Here is a 21501-nt window from a genome sequence, read left to right as displayed (position 1 = left end):
AAGCAAAGCACTGTCGCAGACTCTAGGACAGAATCAGAGTATTTAGCTATTGTTGAGGCAGCTAAGAAAGCAGTTTGGATAAAGAAGTTCCTAACTGAGCTGGATATCGTAACAAGCGCTCAAAAGGGAATCGAGTTGTATTGTGACAATAATGGCACCATTGCTCAATCAAAGGAGCCTAGGTCATACTTCAAATCCAAAAATGTTGAGAGGAAGTATCACCTAATTCGAGAGATCGTTGGCAGAGGAGATGTCAAGATGTGCAAAGTTCATACGGATGAGAATATCGCTGATCCACTTACTAAACCCCTTCCATTGCCTAAGCATGAGAAACATACTAGTGCAACTGGATTGAGGCTAATGATGTAATTTAAGTTGTATTTGTTTTTGAGAAAAACTTATTACATATGTAATACATTCATTTGCAGAATTATGTTTAAACAGAAAATTTATCATTTCTCTTATTTAATCATGGTTTCAGTATTAAATAAAATGTCCAAAATATTTATGGATTGATGGGCTCATCAGGTTGATCACCTGGTGAATGAAACCCCACAGGTGAACTAAATTCATATATTATTTAAGTTCCTAGTTAAGAATCATTAAACTGGACATAAATGATTTCAATTAATGGACTAGCATGTTAAGATTGATTGGATAACGCAATTTCATGGGCAATAGGAGCGTGGTGATACTCGATCAATCACATGTATATGCATGAATGATGTATGATCGAACAATAGACCTACTTTGAAGTTCAAGTATAGAGCTTTCGGATATATTAGTGAATTCCTTTAACATGAGTGGAATATTGTTTTCATTTAATGGATGTTATGGCTGTGGTGCACTCAAACGTCTACCCGTAGCTGTAAATTATAAAGGGTGTTTCCCGGTTATTTCGGAAGTTGAGTGGGAGCTTTAGTTGCCACAAGATTGGATTGAGTCTACCTACTCAATTAGGAATGTGTCTTGGCCCCTTGAAGAGGGAGGATTCACAAAATGCATGGCCGTGCTCAAATGGATTAAATAGCAATCATTTGTTTAGTAATTCTAACTCAGATCTCAAGAAAGGATTTGTGTATTAATATGATCATGACATGAGATGTAATCATATTATCAAGGAATTTGAATATTGCGCACTTGTCTCAGACAAGTGGGAGATTGAAGGAATTGTGTCTTCTATAAGTGCAATTACTAGATATGTCAAGGATTACTATTATTAAGATAATGAGTTCATTCTTTTGGTTCGTCATCATCCGTTGCTAGACTATGAGCGATGATTTGGACTATTCAAATATTCCAAAGCCTACTAGAATGGATCCTATGAGGTCACACACAAGGGTATTGGGTTAAGCAAATAAGAGGCCCATTCATGAGCAATTAACTAATCATGAAAAGGATTGGGCTAATGTAGATTGATTAGAATTAGGATTTGGGCTTTGTCATGAACTCTTATTAAGAGATGAGATCTATTAATAAGATCTATGCCTAGGGTTGATTAATTAAGGCATAATCAACTTACAGTAGATTGTGAATCAAGGCAACCTTATCCCAAAAACCCTAATTCTCTCTCAAACTCACGTCACTCTCCTCCCCCCTCCCCCCCTTTGGACTCACAGCCGGCCACCCCTAGTGGCGCGTGTGGTGATTCGTGATTGGTTCATTGTTAGTTCTTCTCCTTAGAAGGTCAATTGAAGGGTTCGATTGCAACTAACTAGCATTAGTGGAGGTCTTAATCCGTGCCCGCGGACCAAGTAGAAGAATCACACTTGAGGTTCTTTGTCTCCCTTGTTCCTGCTCGATCATACGTGGAATCACGCTTCAAAAGTGTAAATTCTTGCTCTTTATGTGTTATGCATGAGATCCTTGGTTTGGGTGCTTTATGAATGTGATTCATGTTTATTCCGCAATTGGTACCTATAATCTCCTACAAGCCGCACCAAAGTCGCACCCAAAACTGCCCCCAAAAAACCGATACCAGAAAATAGAAAACAAAAACCTAAAGACAGAAAATTGCTGCATGAGAAAGCCGATTGAAATCAACCAGAAAGCAGTCTAAACCGTAAGCTAAAAATGGCAAGAAATATGACCAGAAACGAGCCAGAACCGTGAGAAAATTACCTCCTGAAACGAGAAATAAACACGAGCCAGAAACACGCACAAAAACTGCCTCAAAACCACCTAATTATGCTTGAAAATAACCTAAAAACCCATCCACAAATGAAGCAAATCTACGAGAAAAACCAAAGCCGGAAAATCACCAAAATTCTCATGTACGTAAGCAGCCACTAAAATGCCTGAAAAACGCCCTTGAAATAGCCTAATTCCACTAGTAATTTGCCCAAAAAGAAGCACAAATAATGGCTAATATCGCCGGACCTAATTGCACTACCACCGAGAACCTGATGCTGCTGAAAAATCAGCCGGAAAGTTGACATGGAACCCTACCCAACCCTAACCTTATCGCTATAAACGAGAAAGAATGTGATGTTATTATTATTATTATTATTATTATTATTATTATTATTATAGTACTACTATTATTACTATTATTATTATTTTTTATTACTATTATTGTTAATAATATTATTATTATTATCACTATCTATCATCTATTACTATATTTAATAACAGGGAAATTGTAAGGGGGTGACATGGCATCCTCTCCTTTTTAATTTATTTCCTTTTTTGTCATTTTTTTATTTAGAAAGAATTCTTTCATTTTTTTTTTCTCTCTCAAATATTCTATAAGTGTCATGTGACCTCTTTTAGTTAATTTTTTTAGAAAAAGAAAAACAATTATCTATTCAATTTTCTATATCCTCCATATAATTTTATATTGTAATTTATTTAACACGCTTTTCAGTAGTATTCCAAACGATGTCATTCCTCTTTAGCTCACCCATTAATTCTACAAAACATTATACTTCCTCCGTTAACTATTATTTGCAACAAAGGAGGTGTTTGCGGACTCCTGGGCAAAATTTGTTTGTGAGAGTAAAATGGAGAGAGAAAAAGTTGGGTGCGTGTGATGAGGAGAGAGATAGAGAGAAATGATTACCTAAAAAGGAACGAAAATATGTTGCACATAATAATTAGCATCCATTTATAGTATATGTTGCAAATAATAGTTAACGGAGGAAATAATAAGGTTCAATATTTTTTTTTTACAGTTCTATAAGAAATTATAGCAAACCTAAAGTGACATGTGACCTCTTTCCTTTCATTTTTTTGAAAAACAACACTTTATTTAATTTTTTTTTCTCTAGGTTACTTTTTTTTTTTTTTTTCTTTTTTACATGAAATTTAATGGTCATTTAAATGAAATTTAATGCCCACGTCTATTTTTAAGAGAAAAAACAATTCATTCAATAGTTGCATCTTCGTAAAGTTCTCTTTGGTATTTCCAACGACGCTAGTCTCCTTTAGATTGTCCATTAATTCTACCAAAATTTATAATAAGGCCGTATAGTTTCATTTAAATTCATTACTAAGGAATAATTTCATTTAAATTAAATATTGCAATTTCAAAAATTAAATAAAAAAATCAATACAAATTTAAGTCATGCTGTGCATAAGCTATTTAGTAGTTATTATTTATTGCGATTGTTTGAAGAGATAACTATACATAGTTGTAAATTAATATTAATACAACCCCACATCCTGTAATATTAACCCTTATAAAACTGACCAAGTAACCCTATTATACATTTATACTAACTGAATAACCCGTGTAATACAATTGCATAACCCTATAACACTAACTGAGTAACCCTATAGTACTGACGAAATAACCTCTTTGAAACTGATCAAGTAATCCCTATTACACTAACGAGATAACCCCTGCCAAACGGTGTGACCAGTCTAGAGGTGTCAATTCGGATAACCGGATGGAGTTTGGATTAGGTCTATCCGGGTCGAGTTTGTTCGGGTCAGATATATTCGGTTCACAATTACCCTTTTAATCTGCTTCGGGTCAGATCAGATCACTTTAGGGTCGGGGCAAATTCGGGTAAAGCTCTGTCGAGTCCAGATCGAGTTTAGGTCGGGTTATCTTTAGATCGGTTCATATTCGGTTCGGGTACAATCATATCGGGTTCGAAACGGGTTTCCCGAGTTAATCTCGGGTCGGATGACTTTAGATCGAGTTGGTTTCAATTCGATTGATTTCTGTTCTGATAAGTTTGGTTTGATTACTAAAGTAAATTCAATATTCGGTTAATTATGATTTAGATACTTTTCGTATGGCTGAATTTTGGTTGAGTTGACCAAACTTAATAATCAAATAAGTACATTGTTCAAATTTGAGTAGTTATTGAAATTTTTGTAAATCTTGTTATTGGGTCGATATCAAATTATTAATGTGTCATTTTTCAATATCGTGTCATAAATATATGTTTAAGTAAAAATAAGGTGAATAATAACAAGTTAGGTTTAAAATTATGGCTAGTTTGAAATCATGACAAGTTAAGATCAGTTTGAGTTAAAATCAGGCCAAGTTAATATCAGTTAGGATAAAAAAGGATCGGATTAATTCGGGAATTTGTCAGGTCAATTTCGGTACGAATTAAGTCCAGGTCAGGCCTAACCGGTTCGATTTGAATACAATTCGGGTCAAATCAGTTTCGGGGTGAGTTCAAATCAGGTCAAATCAGTGCTGGGTCAAGTTCAAATCGGGTCAATTTTGGATTCGGACTGAGTTCAATTCGGTTACAAATCAGGTTTGGATGTTGAGTTTCTCGGATCAAATCGAATCGGTTACAGTTCGAAACCAATGATTTTTTTCGATTTCGTTCAGTTTAACATATTTAGGCCAGCTACATATAAAACTCTGTGATATTAAGATCAGGGATGATTATTGGAAGTTGTTAGATTAGTAAAATGTAACTTTTGTAAAGATGCAAAAATCCGGGAGATATAGGCAATACTTGCATATTGTGCATTTGTGCATGCATAATACAAGTAATATTTTACAGTCGTTTTGCGTTATGATGATGTTTTTGTTTCTTTGTGGGGATGTTTTTCTTTTCTGTCCAGTTGCGAGCTGTGGGTTCAATTTCCAACGTGGTTGGATCTGCCTGCTTCACTCACTACCCCTCTCTCTCTCTCTCTCTCTCTCTCTCTCTCTTTGTCACTCTTCACTTCAAATCACACTCTTCCTCCTCAACTTTTTAAGCGGTTTTCTTTTTTATCAATTAGATTAAATATCACTGCAAATAGTAGGCTTTTGAAAAGCTGATTTTAAAGATAAAGGTAGGAAAAAACAATAAAGCTTAGAACCGAAAGATGTTACCTTTTCCTTCTCTTCCATGTTCTCCCCTGATCCCTCTCTTTCTTTCTCCTTAATGAAACACACCACACGTACTCATCATTAGATTTTCAGTGTATTATTATTCTTACACCCTGTTGATTTTACAAAAATTAAACTTTATGTATCATCATATTAATATTACACCCTTGAAAAATATATACCATACATTATCAACAACAAGAAACAAAAACCCAGTACTAGTCATAATTCCCAAATGTTAGGGGGTTCATCTTCTTCTTCTGCTCCGTCTAACGAGCACGTCAACTCTAGTTACGCTGCCGATAACGCCAACAGCAGCAAGCGCAAACGCCGCCCTGCTGGAACTCCAGGTGGATCATCTTATTAATTATTCTTGTATATCTTTACAATTTATATGATACCCCCTCTTTCTCTTAATGCAAAGTCTCTATTTATTATTGAGACTTTAAATTTAGGGACGGAAGGAATAAGTATAAGTATTGAGTATGTAATGAATACATTTCATGGTTACAGATCCGGATGCGGAGGTGGTTTCGCTTTCGCCGAAGACACTCCTAGAATCAGACAGGTACGTGTGCGAGATCTGCAACCAAGGGTTTCAAAGAGATCAGAATTTACAGATGCATAGAAGGAGACACAAAGTACCATGGAAATTACTCAAGAGAGAGAATCCGGTTGTGAAGAAACGGGTATTCGTGTGCCCGGAACCAACTTGTCTTCACCACGACCCGTGTCATGCACTAGGTGACTTGGTTGGCATCAAGAAACACTTCAGGCGTAAACATAGCAACCACAAACAATGGGTCTGTGATAAGTGCTCTAAAGCTTATGCTGTTCAATCTGATTATAAAGCTCACCTCAAAACTTGTGGTACTCGTGGTCATTCTTGCGATTGCGGCCGTGTTTTTTCCAGGTATAATAATGTCATTTCCCCTTCAATTGCAGCAACATCCCATTTCATTTTATTTTTTTTCGAAGTTGCTGTTTTGACTTCAGAATAATAAAGAATAAGTACTTATATTGTATGCTTGTTAATTATAATATTCCTTTTTTAAGACTATGAATAATCTAAGTGTTTACTATAATTTTAATTTGACTCTTTTAGGTAATGTAGTCGAGTAAAGTATACTACTTGTAGGGGACTGGTGGACTTCAGATGGGCTGCGCCGCTACGGTAGTTGTGGCGGCGGCGGCGGTATTTGCTTAGCAAATACAGGATACACGCTCGAATTAAATTACAAAATAATTACAATAATTTGATTCCACTATTGCATTTTTTAGATAAAATCAAAGAAAACCTTAGTTGAAGTTTTGTAATGTAAGTTCGGGGGTGGTGGTAGTTTGTGTTGTTAACAGGTTTTAATGGGTGTAGGGTGGTATTGCGGATCTTGACAACTTTCTTTTGGGGCTAAATGAAGTTAAATATCTACAATTAAACTAAGGTAGACACTAATAACAATATCAAATAATCCATCCTATATTTTTTTTGACAGTAGTAGTTGTATAAAGTATTACTCCCATTTAAAAATAATAACAAATTAAAGCATTACTCTTTTTTTTTTAAAAAAAAAACCTCTATTTATGTGTCAAATAAAAGTAAAAATAAAATAAATTATAAGAATCATTAGCAAGTACAGTTAGAAAGTACCATACGTGAAATGTCATTGCTAAATCTCTAAAAATGATTATTATTGCAGTATTGCTTATATAAATTTATTTTAGAAAGAAAAAAAAATGTATTTGGCAAAATTGGCAATAATACAGACTTTTGTTTACTGAGATGAGTCAATTTGTCAATCTCAAACTCTGGAAATTGTGCAAAGTAAAAACAAATAAAGGATTTTTTTTTTTTTTTTTTTCACAAGACAAATTAAAGGAATTAGGAATATATGAGTACCCTATTTTTTTTTTTTTATTGTGTTGGCTACAAACATAGCTCGTGGAGGTTGTGGGCAAATGAATTGTAATGGCTACTTTTGTTTATGAAAAATTTAATTCCCAATACAATTAATTCTTGCCAGTCATTCAGAGGAAAAAAAAATAAAAAATTAAATTCATTTTGGTAACTGGTTGCTAGAGGTAAGCTTGGTCGGAAATATAGGTCTAGTCCCTGCTTTTGACTTGTGTAACATGAGTCCCCTCATTTTTACTTTTGACAAAGTTTGGACACCAGTAATATACCTCACACTAATGGAGTCTATTCTATTAATAAGATTATTTCAAAATTTAAATACTAGTATATTTCTATCTTAAAATGTAACACTTTTAAGAAAAAGTTGTCATTGGCCGAGTGCTTGATTGTTTTCTAAATACCCCATACTTGAAAAGAAAAAGAAAAAGAAGAAAAAAAAAAAAGAGTAAAAAGCCCATGAAGGGCTGTTTGGATGGAATCTTTATATGATGAACTCGATGACACCATTATGATGGGTGATGAAGATTAAAGTACGAAGTTATTACAAGATGATTGCATTTTCAATAATGCAATGCATATCAAGGATTATAAGGGCTATGTATAAGCATTAAATATACTCTTAAAAATTGTAAAAAGTTAATAAATCATGAAAATAAAAAAACTAATTACACTGATTTACGCGTGTTTTTGTCATGAATTTCTAATTTTATACAGTTTCCAAGAGTATATTTAATGCTTATACATAGTCCTTAGGCCTACATATTGCATTACCCTATAATGATTAGGTTAATGTGGTATCTTACGTTTTTTTTATAGTAAATGTAAGTTTGTGGAAGAAGTGAATAATTTTTATTCTTTCAAGGTTTATCTGATTATCCCTACATGTCAATTAAGTCAATGAATATAACAATGTTACTTGGTTTCCTCTTCTTGTCTCTACTACTTATCTTTTTGTATAGAGACAAACCCACTTTTTATAACATCCACCACTCACTCATTTTGAATTTGACCAGCTAATTTCAAGAATTTGTTATTTTTGTTTCTCTTGTTATTGTCTTCATCTTCTATATAATACCATTAACCATATTGTAGGGTGGAAAGTTTCATTGAACACCAAGACGCTTGCCACATGGGTCGTCTCCGATCTGTCGATCATCAACAGACCAGTAATCCAAACCAAAATCAACATCCCCATCACCAACACCAACAGCAACAGCAACAGCAACAGCATCAGTCCACAATGTGTTTGTCGCGAGCAGCTATATCGAGCCCATCGAATGATACGACCACCATGACAGCCATTAAAAAGCCGGGTAACCTACATAATTTGGACCTGCAGCTAGCGGTATCTCCCAAGGGTGTTGATAATGAGACCAACAATAATTACGATAATCACTCAACGCAACTTCAGCTTTCAATAGGTTCGACCACCTCGGATGTAATGTGTGAGAAGAACACTCCTCCTGAAACAAGCTCATCCAATACCAAGACACTGGTAGCATCAGCTTCGAGCCCCTCAAATGACCACAATAATAATAGTAATCGTTGTCATAGTGCGGTGTCAATCAAGGAACAGGCGAGCGAGCAGCTAAGGTTGGCAATGGCGGAGAAGGCATACGCGGAGGAAGCAAGAAGAGAGGCGAAACGGCAGGTTGAGTTGGCTGAGAGGGAGTTTGCCAACGCTAAGCGTATAAGGCAACAAGCACAAGCGGATTTAGACAAGGCTCAAGCGCTCAAAGAGCATGCCATGAAACAAATCACGTCTACTCTCTTGCAAATCACTTGTCATGCTTGTGAACAACAGTTTCATGCCTCTACAACGATGACGATGACAACAACGGCGAATAATGTGTCTTGTGGTCCACAACTTGAAGACCAGCATAGCTCTCTAGCGGAAAGCCAGGTTGAAGATGACAATCTACACTGAAAAACAACAAAATAATGGATCATGCACTTGTACTTAGTTTGTGCCATAATGGTGTCATTAGAATTTCGTTTGTGGTTTCCATTTGAAAGTCTTAATTAACTAGTTTCATAATATGATACTATGCATTTTGAGATGCTTTAGTAACAAGCCTTTTTTTGTGGGGTTTGGTGGTGGGATGTTTAATTTTTCCATTTGTTGATTAATTCAGCTAAAACATACACTATATAATAACTAGCTTTTTATAGTATTTATGGACATGAAAATTTATTTTGTTAAAAAAATTTGTATAGTAGGTACTCTGTATTAGATTAAAATTTTGAATAAATATCAGATATTATTAACTTATATATAATTAGCAATGTAAATTACCACTTCGTATGACTTAGGGCCTGTTCATATTTACTTAATTTCAGTTCAGTTCAGCTCTAATCAGTTTAGTTCAGTTCAGCTCCTAATTTTCTTCTCTCATAAAATATTCATTCAGCTTAGTTCAACTCAATTCAGTTTAGTTCAGCTCCAATTAGTTCAGTGCAGTTCAGTTCAGCTCAATTTAGTAAATGTGAACAACCCCTTAGATTCAAAATATATTCCATTTAATTAGAGCTTGGTGATATACTGATATGATTACAGTAGAAAGGAAAAAAGGTAAGTGAAAAAGAAAAAAGAAGAAAAGGCAAGTAAAAAAGAGTGAGAAAAAGTGAGTGACTTTTAATTCCTTTTAGGAATTCAACCATGTGCAAGTCTGTGCAACTTTTCTTTTTTCTTTATAAGAAATAATGCTATGGTTAGCCCACCCTGCCTGTCTCTTTCTATCTAGTACACCATGTGTTTGTATATAATTTCACTGTAATGTAATTATTCATTAAATTCTCTTTCTACGTGGGAATCAGTGTATGTGTACGTTTCAGAGTTCATTCATCACTGTCTATCTTTCCATTTATGCAGAGACCACAGACATTTGTTTCACTTTCTATATACTGTACGAGTATTAATTTATTTATTTACCAAACGATCGATGACTCAAGTCTGGTTCCTGTTACAATTTATTCAACGCTAACTTCTTCTGCTGCTAAACACTCGATGTTTTGGCTTTAGGACGTAGGTTTTTGTTTACATGTTACTCGGCAATGTTAGTATATAAGTAAATTAAACGAAAAACTCTTATCTCAATGTTGTAGACCAATTAACAACTGCCGCGTCGTGGTAAACCACTGACCTAAAAGACGATTCCGCGCTACCCCGGTGCAGAAGACATCAAGCGGTCGCCCTCCACGATAAGCACGGCGCCGGAATTTGTGTGCACTCACAAACCCGATTGGAATTCAGAATACTTGTCCAAAAACCCAAAGAGATTAAATTCATGTTTAGCAATTTTGAGAAGAGAGAAAGTGATTGTTATGGTTAAGATTACTGATGAGAGCAAGGGTATTTATAGGGAAAAAAACTCATGGTAACCATACGAATGTGTCTAACTAGGTTCATTCAACCAAATGACTAGGTACGTCACAAACATGAAGGTGTCTAGGTTCATTTAACCAAGTGACTGGATACGTTACAAACACAAAGGTGTCTAGGTTCGTACAACCAAGTGTCTAGGTTCTAAAGTAAGACATGTACCTCACTTTAAAACCACTTTTTTCTTGTTTTTCATCAAGAATTTCCAACAATCCCCCACAGATTCGAAGATGAGGAAAAAGAAAAGAAGAAAAATGATTTCTAGGCAAAACAAAACAATTGCATAAGTGTCAATGTCTCGCGACTTGAATTAACACATAGTGGACATCAAGCTATGATCTCTCACCTACCAAGTGACTTTCGTCTTGAACTCAATAGGGAGTTAGGGACCAGTCACTTTGAGCCACACAATTGAACATGTGTAATATTCTGAAATTTCGCAAATAAAGGTGACGCATTATACTGGTCATATATACGTCCAGCCTAGATTCTCATAGGTGCTCTAGAGTATAAGCCCACGAAATACTCATAGGAAGCGGCCGCACTTCCACACCTAAGTAGGTGAATCCCATCAAGTGTGCTACATCACACCACCAAAAATATGGATATGGGTTCATTAAGAGTCATTTGCTCATCCTCTTTCCGTTTGTAACAAGCACACATCAAACATCTAGGGATCGACAAAAATAAAATTTTGTGCTTCCGAATTATTTCATAATGTTCCCCTTTGAACTCATAATGAGTAGGGGTTGATTACTTGTAATTCATACTTTGGGCTTTTTGTCCCATCCCCTTCGATGTTACCAAAACTAGTTTTATACACGGGCCTTTATTAGTTAATGGATCCATAACATTCCTTTTAGATTTTTTTTTATCTAGTCTAGTGATACCACCCCATTCGACAAATTATCTTTGACATCAACCATTATAGGCATGGTTTAATCAAAAGTAACCACAACTTGCAAATCACAACAAATTCCCCTAAAATGGGATATTTGCACGCACATTTGCTCATAAGAGCCATATACTTTTGACCATCTTGCCTCATAACCTGTCAATTCAAGAGCAATAAATTTAGATTATTACAAACAAACATAGAAAAATAAGGTTGCTTAGCACAATTTCCAAAACATAGCTCCACCAATTAGTGGTGCACACATAACCACTTGAGTTTGAACTCATCGTCGAACTCCAAGAACTCATGAAAACTTGCAATAGTGCAAACTCTAATCTTGTGTACTTTTCAAGTACCTATGTGTACGTAGACACCCAAAAATGTCTCCCCAAATCCAAACCCGATGATGAAAAACCTTTCACCGCCATTATTGCTCGGGTTGAGTATTTAATCTTTGGAGTGCTTAAATCCATGTTCAATCTCAATACATTTCATAAACAATCCAATTCCTAGCCCAGTTCCCAAACCATAACTTATTTTTCTCTTTTCGTGGCTTTTAACCCAAAATCATTCATTTCGTGTCCATTAAAATCATTCATTTCGTGTCCTTTTTATAAAAAACATTTAGATTAGTTTATTTTGGTACATAATCTGCTTCCAATGATTAAATATTTGGATGGGGGTTGAAAAGAGCTTTCCAACTATATATTATGAGCACAAATTCGAGTTATAACAAATAAGTTATGGCCAAAATACTAAACTAAGTCCAAACCGAACCTAAGCCTACCTTACCTACGACTCAATGATCATGTGGAGGGTCCAAAGGATTTACTCTCATTCTTTAACCAATTAGGATTAATTTGAAGCTTCGATAAGTTTTTAAAAGATCTCAATTATCCTTTTTAAAAAGATAAGATTAAAGAGTTTGAAATTGAATTAAACTCCTCTTTTTGAAAGTCCTAAGGTTATTCAAATTGAAAGACGTTCAAAGAAAGTCAGATATTATTTTCGCGCTTCATTGTTTTTATTTAAATCTTAAATATTTGGATAGCTCTTGAAATTATCTTTCCAATGATATATGATAATATTAATTCCAAGCTATAACAAAAAAGATATAAAAGAGATACGAAACTCTATCCAAAACTAACACCGTCTCACTATTTCAGACATTTCTTTTATTCTAATAATATTTTAATTTGATTCTAATTGGGTTAGAAAGAAGACTTCAAGAGCTTTCCAAAGACATATTGTTTATCTTATTCCAATTTCTGGATCAAAAGATATGATAAAAACAAAAACTGTAAAAACTGCTACCTATCGAGTTTTATTCCGATTTCATTCGGATCTATCTTATCCTAATTCTTCGACCCTTCTTTTTTCTCTATAAATAGAGGTCATATATCCCCTTTTGCAATCATCAACAATCTTGATCGTCAAATCACTCTCTCTTCCTCTCTTCTATACAAAAAATCATTCTCTCTCTCCCTGCACCAAAAATCATTCTCCTCTACCTCTTTAACCTAATTTATAGCCTCCCTATTATCTCATAATACATCCGTTAAGCATTCTAAGGAGTTCACACAACACCCGAGGTTCCGTCCTTAAACCAAGGCGTTAAAGGTATAATTAACTGAGGGTTTGGACCAAATCAACTCTACTTTTTTATTTAATGTAATTTCCATTTGATTTATATTTTTATTCAAGTTACTAACAATTTATTCATGATGTAGCAATTCAAGGAAACGCGGATTGTGAGTAATTAATCACTTAATTACTCTTATTATTACTCTTATTGCTAGTATCATGATTAGGAATATTATTATTTGATTTGACTAACATTGATTGTTAAATTGCTTCCAATATTAATGTATATTCTATTATTATTTATGATCACCATATTGGATGTTAAAGAGAATATGTAATTGAAAATCACGCCTAATAAGATAATTTGGACAACCAGTCTAGGATCCTTTTTAATCTTGTTGTTAATTGAAGTGATCAAAATGTCTTAGAATTATATGTTGCATTAATATTAAAACAATTTAGCCTAATAATAGATTGGAGCGAATTTAATCTTTGTTTGCATGCCCTTGGATCGCAGGAATCACGTTTCTCTATAAGAATCGAGTAGAGGCTAATACGGGCGAATGTGACTCCATGACTCACTTCATACCATCATCCCTGATCCTCCTTTCGTGGTTCCAAACCATATGGAGTTAGTAATCTCATGGATTATGAATGGGGTGTAACCTTCACGGGTCAATCATTGTTGCCTTCATTGTCCCTTATTCGTGGTTGCCTTTTATGATCCGTGAACGGTTTACAAGTTCTGTAAAAACTTGTTGCAGGCTCCCTACTTTCCTTGCCCCTAATCGTTGTCCCTAATCGTAGTGTCAATTCCCACTTACTATGAGTGCCAAGCATATTCACACATGCTTTAACATAGGCGCATTTCGAATGACACCTACAATTTGGTGACTCCACTGGGGAGGATTATTTTTGGTTGTTTATCGATTTGAGTGATCAGTATTTAATTGAGATGAGTGGATGAGACTTGAAAGATTCTTGAATTGTATTCCTGCTATTTAATTGGCATTGTCACATATGCATATCCATTTTCGGTTACCTATTTTTCCACAATAGTACGTATTCTACGTGGCTAGCCCGAGGTATTTAAGCTCTATCAACCCAACAACAAACGCTCATGGCAATAAGGGTTAATTTGAGTTTTTACATCCACCCAACCCATGGAGTCGAGTTCGATTTCATCACAAACTCGTGGAGCCGCTCGTTGGCAAACACCCTTAAGGGAGGATGCCTTGCTAACGCGTCCTAACTCTCAACCATGGTACGCTTTTGACACCAAATAAACCTGACCATAGTGGAACATAGATCTTGACTTTAGGTTGCAAACTTCATTGCATCATTCATGACAATGTGCTTATGTTTATTTTTTTCTTTTTATTTTTTCTTATCTAACCTTCCTTTTTTATTAGAGTCGAGTCATAGTTTTATTTTTATTTTTTTTTTATTTATTTTTTTAAATTTTGAGTCAACCCGGATTTTTATTCTCGTATCCAGCACAAGAGTCAACTTGTTTTTGTCATATCTAGAGTTCTAGAAAGAGTTATGTGTCGTGCTACCTATATATCTGTAGCCCCGAGTTTTGTCTTTCACTTGGCGTTAATTTCGTCCCAATAAAATTCACAGATCAAAAGTGATAACCAATATACTACAGCCTATCCAGTTTAGGTGTTTTTAGCGTCAACTTTCTTTCTTTTTAAATATATTTTTATATATATTTTCGTGTCAAGCTAGTCTTAGCCAAGACCTTTAATCCGTGTCAACTCGTATAACATAGTATTATAGATTTTTATTCATTTATTTATTTATACCCATGAGTCCTAACTCTTCTAGAATTCCACTCGTCTTAACTTCCTAGTTAATTTCTTGTGATTTTTTGTTTTCCGTTGTTGTGTAATTCTTTTGAGCTCTATTTAGTGTCTTGGACATGTAGTAAATCACATGAAGTTTCTTGTCCACACGTTGTCCCAAAACACCTCCAATTGCCCAATTGCTAGCATCACACATCAACTCAAAGGGTAGATCCCATCTTAGGATTGAAGAATGGGAGTAGAGATTAGGGCCTTCTTCAACCTATTAAATGCTTCCAAGCATTTATCATCACACAAACTCAACATCTTTTTGAAGAAGGTCATTAAGGGGCTTGGAAATGAGTGAGAAATCCTGAATGAATCTTCTATTAAAACACGCATGTCCCAAGAAAGATCCCACTCCCTTGACATTCACCGGAGGTGAAAGTTTCTCAATAACCTCGATCTTGGCCTTATCCACCTCTATCCCTTTATGAGAGATTTTTTGTCCAAGCACTATTCCTTCCTCCACCATAAAGTGGCACTTTCCCCAATTCAACACAAGATTCACCTTTTCACACCTTGCTAAGCATTTCTCAAGATTTTCAAGGCATGCCTCAAAAGAAACCCCACCAACAGAGAAGTCATCCATAAACACCTCCATTTCTTCCTCAAACATATCTCCAAAGATACTCATCATGCATCTTTGGAAAGTTGCGGGAGCATTACACAAACTGAATGGCATTCTCCTATAAGCGTAGGTTCCATAAGAACAAGTGAAGGTAGTCTTTTCTTGATCATCGGGATGGATTGGGATTTGGATAAACCCCGAGTAGCCATCAAGGAAACAATAGAGCTTGTGTCTAGTTAGTCGCTCAAGCATTTGATCAATTAATGGAAGGGGAAAGTGATCTTTCTTGGTAGATGTGTTAAAATGTCTATAGTCTACACACATCCGCCAACCGGTGACCGTCCTCATCGTAATGAGCTCACCTCTCTCATTTTCGACGACGGTCATGCCTCCCCTTCTTTGGAATGACATGAACGGGAGAGACCCATCTAGAGCTTGAAATTGGGAATATAATTCCCGCATCTAGAAGCTTAGTTATCTGTTTCTTTACTACTTCCCCCATTTGGGGATGTAGTTTCCTTTGTCGTTCAATAGAGAGCGCCGTCTTCAAGAGTTATGTGGTGCGTACAAAGGGCGGGGCTTATACCTTTGAGATCGTCAATGGTATATCCCAAGGCACCTTGGTGCCTTCTCAAGACACCACATAACGCTTGAGCTTGGCTTTGACTCAAAGATGCACTTACTATCACGGGATAAGTAGAATTTGGGTCTAAGAACTCATACCTAATTTAAGGTGTGATGGTAGAGGTTTAACCTCTACCACGGGAACACCTTTACCTTCCTTGTTTGAAGCCGCTTGTAAAGCCTCTTAGCTTGAAATCTTCATGCAAATTTGCTCATTGCTAGCTTCAACTTTTTCTTCTAGTAACTTCTCATACAAAGCCATTTCCTTACTAGGAGCACCTATCCTTTCTTTGTTCAACAAAACACACTCAAGAGGATCATTAATTGTGAGCAAATGCTCATGCATGGAATGTACAAGATTATTTAAAATTTCAACTCTCATGCAATTCTCAAGAGATGAAGAAGGATATTTCATACCTTCATTCAAATCAAATTCAACTTCCTCTTCACCAACTTTAAGTGAAATTTTAACACTTTTGACATCACTCAAAGCACCTGAAGTAGCAAGAAATGGTCTACCAAGAATAATAGGAATCGAGGAATCCTCATCTATGTCAAGAACCACAAAGTCTACCGGAATGATAAACTTTCCTACCCTTAAGGGAACATCTTCCAGCTTCCCCCTTGGGATATTAATTGATCGGCCAATTGCAAGGTGATGTTAGTGGGTTAAAGTTCTCCTTTCTCTAGTCTTTGATAAACCGAGTATGGCATAATGCTAACACTAGCTCCTAAGTCACACAAGGCATTTTCAATTTTCATTTTATAAATAGCACAAGGGATAGAAAAGTTTCCGGGATCTTGTAACTTAGGTGGCATCTTGTTCATTATAATTGCACTACAAATCTCAGTTAAGCTAACCGTTTCCGCCACATCACATGTCCTCTTTCCACTCAAGATCTCCTTAAGGAATTTTGCATAGTTTGGCATTTTCTCTATCACATCGGTTAAAGGAAGAGTAAGATGAAGTTGTTTAAGCATCTTTATGAATTTCCCAAATTGTTCATCCAATTTGTGCCTATTGAAGTTTTGAGGATAAGGACGTTTGGGTTTAGAGAATTCCTTTTCATACTCCTTCACCTTTTCAACTTGGTCCTGAACAACTTCCTCAACTAAAGGGCTTTCATCTCTCTCATTCTCAACTTCGCTCTTGCTACGACTCTCCTTAGCATCATTCTTTTTAGGAACCTCACTCTCAAAAAACCGAGAACTCAACCCACCATAGAAGATTTGTATAATTTGGTAGGTAGGGATTCCATGATATGGACACTCTCGTTGATACTCCTTATACCTCTCCCAAGCTTCAGAGAGACTTTCACTAGCTCCTTGCTTGAAACCTTGGATTAAAGCTCTAGCCTCCGTCGTTTTCTTTTGAGGGAAAAACCGAGATAGAAATTCTTTGCTAACTTCATCCCACATTCTTAAGGAATTAGTCTTGACCTTTTTATCTAACCATTCCAAGGCTTGACCTATGAGAGAGAAGGGGAACAACTTGAGCCTAATGAATTCTTGTGCCACCCCACTCACTTTAATCGTATTGCAATATTTCTCAAATTCTTTTAGGTGGTTGAGGGGACTCTCATTTTTTGCTCCACTATATTGTCTTTTTTCAATCAAAGTTATCATTGACGGCTTAATTTCAAAGTCACCGGCCATCCGGAATCAATAGTGGAGCAATCCCACACTCATACTTGTATGCACCCGGAATGCCCAACTCTTTCAACGTAACTCTTAGAGCTTCACCCATGTTCACTTTCTTACACAATCTCAAAAAAAATTATTAGTAACTTGTCAAATGTAGCCTTAAGGGAAAAATATTTTTGTATTTTTAGGATAGAATGAAATAGACTTAACAACAATATTAATCAACTACGCCACTCCCCGGCAACGACGCCATTTTTTACACGAGGTGGAAGCTAGGTCGTTGGGCTAACTATCCTATGTCAAAACAAATTTATAACTCTTGACACACCTTCATACAAGTATACAGAAAGTCAAGGATCGAACCCAAGTGTAGGGAATATTTCAAGCATTATGATAACCCCAAACTTGAACCCCACTGTGATCATACACTAAAGCATGGTGGCGTTCCAAAGGGAAAGACAAAGAGCAAAAAGAGTCGCCAACAAGTTTTAGGAACTTGTAAACCAAAAAGACAATCCAAAAGGACCATCAACTACTCCATAAGGTCTTGAACCAAACAGGGTCCGGGGATGAGGGTACGAATCCAATCTACAAAAGAAAGGACCCGCCCTATAAAATAGGCCTCTACTTTGTTCTGCTCGTATTCATGTGCGCTTTTCGAATAACATACAAACATTATATTAAATCCTACCCTGTTTATCTATGTTGGTTGAATATTAATGCACAAATAAATCTATTATTGGCGATCACTTGAATTAAAATCACATTAGCCTAAACCAAATTAATAATTATCTTATTAAGCGTGATTTCAAGTACAAATTCCCTTTAAACCTGCATAAAAGGCGTGATCAAGCAATAACAAAATATAATCAAGCAACGTAAGGACAAACAATAATAATCATAATAACAATAACGATGATAATAGCATGATAAGGCATAATAAAGCTTGATAATAATAGCAAGACCCTAGGCATGATACTAACAAGATTAATAACAAATCCTAGCATGTCACTAAACAATAAAGATCAAAGCTTTAAACCTAACATGGTACTAACATGATAACATGATATTAGAAAAGAGTAAAGGCATCCTAAACATGATACTAGAAAGCATAAAATAACATCCTAACATGATACCTGGAATTAATCAATAATAAGCATGCTTTCTACATTGAAAGAGAGTAATAAGATTACATACTTTGAAGCCTCGTACCTCTTTCTAATAACAAAATACACAAATTAGAAAACTTCAATGAAAATAAATAAAGAACAATTAAAGAATCAAATTGAAATCAAATTAAATAAAGTTTAGACTAGTTTTGGACCAAACCCTTAGAAATATCGAACCTTACACGTCTAGGGCGAAGGCAACTTCGAACTTGGCTAGATGACTTTAAGTCTAGTGAATGCGGAATATTGTATGTAAAAAGCTAGTTTAGAAAGAAAGGGAGAAAAGAGAGAATTAAGAAAGAGTGAATCAGAATTGATTAGAGAATTGGGAGAATTGATGAAAGTTGATGATTGAGAGAATTGATGAAAGTTGATGATTCAAAAACAGAGATTCGGACCCTATTTATAAGGAAACAGTTTGGAAAATCATAGAATTTGATAAGGAATAAAACTCCACTCTGTCGCTAATCAAACCGACCTTGTCGCCAAAGATTTATCTTGTCGCCAGGCGACAGAGTCTGTCGCGAGGCGACAAACCTGTCGTTTCGCGACAAGACAGTTTTTTGCGGATTTTGTTTTTATCATATCTTTTGATCCAGAAGTCCAAATAAGTCATATAATATGTCGTTGGAAAGCTCTTGAAGTCTACTTTCTAATGCAATTAGAATCCGATTGAAATCTTTTGTAGATAAAAAGATATGGCTGAAATAGTGAAAGGGTGTCAGTTTTGGATAGAGTTTCGTATATCTTTAATATCTTTTTCGTTATAGCTCGGATTTAATATTATAATATATCATTGGAAAGATAATTTCAAGATCTATCCAACCATATAAAATTTTGATAAAAATATGAGGCACGAAAATAATATCTGACTATCTTTGAACATGTTTAAATCCGAATAGAATTAGGAAAGTTTTAAAAAAGGAAAGTTTATATTCAAATCAAATTCCATGATCTTATCTTTTCAAAAAAGGATAATTAAGATATTTTAGAAACTTATAGAAGATTCTAATCAATCCTAATGAGTTTAGGAATAGGATTAAACCTTTGGACCCTCCTCATGATCATTGGGTCGTAGGTAAAATCCGGTTTGGGCCCAGTTTAGTATTTTGGCCATAACTTCCACATTATTCATCGGAATTGGGCTTATAATATATCGTTGGAAAGGTCTTTTCAAGCCCCATCCAACTACACCATTATTGGACCCTTATCATGGACCAAAATAAACTGAATTGGACGTTTTCATAAAATAGAAATGGTTTTCGAAAACAGAAAGAAGGATATTAATAAAAATTAACCGCAACACTTGACTTTTCACACTTTTACCTCATTCGATTATGGTTCGACGCAAAAGGTATTCATCACTGGGTTTGGTTTTGGGGAGACACAAATGGGTGTCTACACCAAGGGAATGGGAGCTAACTACTACTGTTTAGGTTAAGCTATCTCGAAATCAAGGGTAGGTGTGTATGTGGAAACTATCAACTAAACAAGCAATAAGAATCAATATAATGAAACACTAGGGTTTAGGATCCACTTATATTAGCAATGAATCATAGCAAATTGGGATAGGAAGTTGACTAAGTCGAGTGATGCGAGGGAAGGTCAACTAAGCTATTCATCAAAATCATCATTATCAATTCAATTTAAGCAATTCAATCAAACAATCAATAAAACTAGGTCAACTAATCAAAACAATTGAAATCAAACTAAAGATTCAATTAAAATGAAAGAGTCTCTTACAAACTTGAGCAAATTCAAAGAAATCACACTTGAGATCATCCAAATGATACAATCATCAACTAATCAATCTTCAATCCCCAATTTCTCTACCTTCAAAACTAAGAACTGGAGTTTCTTTCTCTAGAAATCTACCCTAATTCTAAAAACTCTAATCTAAAATCTAATTCTCTCTCTCAAATAAGTAGGAAAACTATATATAGTATAACTAACAAAGAAAAGGTAGTTGAATCGTCCAAAGAAACCCACACAGGCGCGGCCATCACCAAAGAAATGCGCAGCCGCTCAAAAGAGGGTACGGAACAGGGGCTCAAGGTGGCGCGCCCGCGCTAAGGGGGAGCGCGGCCGCGCAGCCTGGAGCAGGGAAACCCCTTCCCTTCTGTGATGGTGCTCAACCTCGTGCGCTCCATTTGATGATGATGATGAACACTAAGGTAGGTAGTCTTGAAATGGCTTCCATGGTGGGTTCAACACCAAAAATGGTGCCCCCACCACATGCATGCACCAACTCATAAACTTCACCTTGAGTTCCTTCACACTAGAGCTTAAAATGGCAAGCAAAAGGCATCCAAAATGATGAAAAATGAGGGAAGGAGTCTTGGGAATCTTCGAGACACGATCTCAACCTGAAAAACGAACGAAAACAAACAAATAAAAGGGAAAAAGGCAAAATAAACTAAGAGATGCATAAAAATATAAAATCAACCACAAGAAATGCAAACTAGGAAAAAATAAAGAACAAAACTAAAAGAAAACTAAGAAAAAAAGACATAAAATAGCATAAATTCAACCCTAAAGAGAATTAAATGAGTGCCAAAAATGACACTCATCAAAAACCCA

The 21501-nt window shown here is 35.5% G+C and overlaps 1 protein-coding gene and 1 non-coding gene across 2 annotated transcripts; both read left to right on the top strand.

Moving 5' to 3' along the window:
• Positions 1-5099: 5099 nt before the first annotated feature.
• Positions 5100-9376, top strand: LOC145594888 (uncharacterized). The gene is made up of 3 exons (XM_081651231.1): positions 5100-5640; positions 5804-6203; positions 8295-9376. The coding sequence occupies exons 1-3, from the start codon at positions 5526-5528 to the stop codon at positions 9127-9129; spliced, it is 1350 nt and encodes a 449-aa protein (XP_081507357.1). The 5' UTR covers positions 5100-5525; the 3' UTR covers positions 9130-9376.
• Positions 9377-17360: 7984 nt separating this feature from the next.
• On the top strand, positions 17361-17466 carry LOC145596258 (small nucleolar RNA R71). The gene has a single exon (XR_014103116.1). It is a non-coding gene; the product is annotated as a small nucleolar RNA R71 (small nucleolar RNA).
• Positions 17467-21501: the final 4035 nt, after the last annotated feature.

Source organism: Chenopodium album, chromosome 19, assembly GCF_948465745.1.
Source record: "Chenopodium album chromosome 19, dcCheAlbu1.1, whole genome shotgun sequence".
Taxonomy (NCBI): Eukaryota; Viridiplantae; Streptophyta; class Magnoliopsida; order Caryophyllales; family Amaranthaceae; genus Chenopodium; species Chenopodium album.
This window is presented reverse-complemented; position numbering and strand designations above follow the sequence as displayed.

Coding starts and splice junctions, on each gene's coding strand:
- LOC145594888 (XM_081651231.1), top strand. CDS start 5,526: ATGTTAGGGGGTTCATCTTCTTCTTCTGCTCCGTCTAACGAGCACGTC. Junction 5,641..5,803: donor CCGCCCTGCTGGAACTCCAG/GTGGATCATCTT, acceptor TCATGGTTACAG/ATCCGGATGCGGAGGTGGTT. Junction 6,204..8,294: donor TGCGGCCGTGTTTTTTCCAG/GTATAATAATGT, acceptor ACCATATTGTAG/GGTGGAAAGTTTCATTGAAC.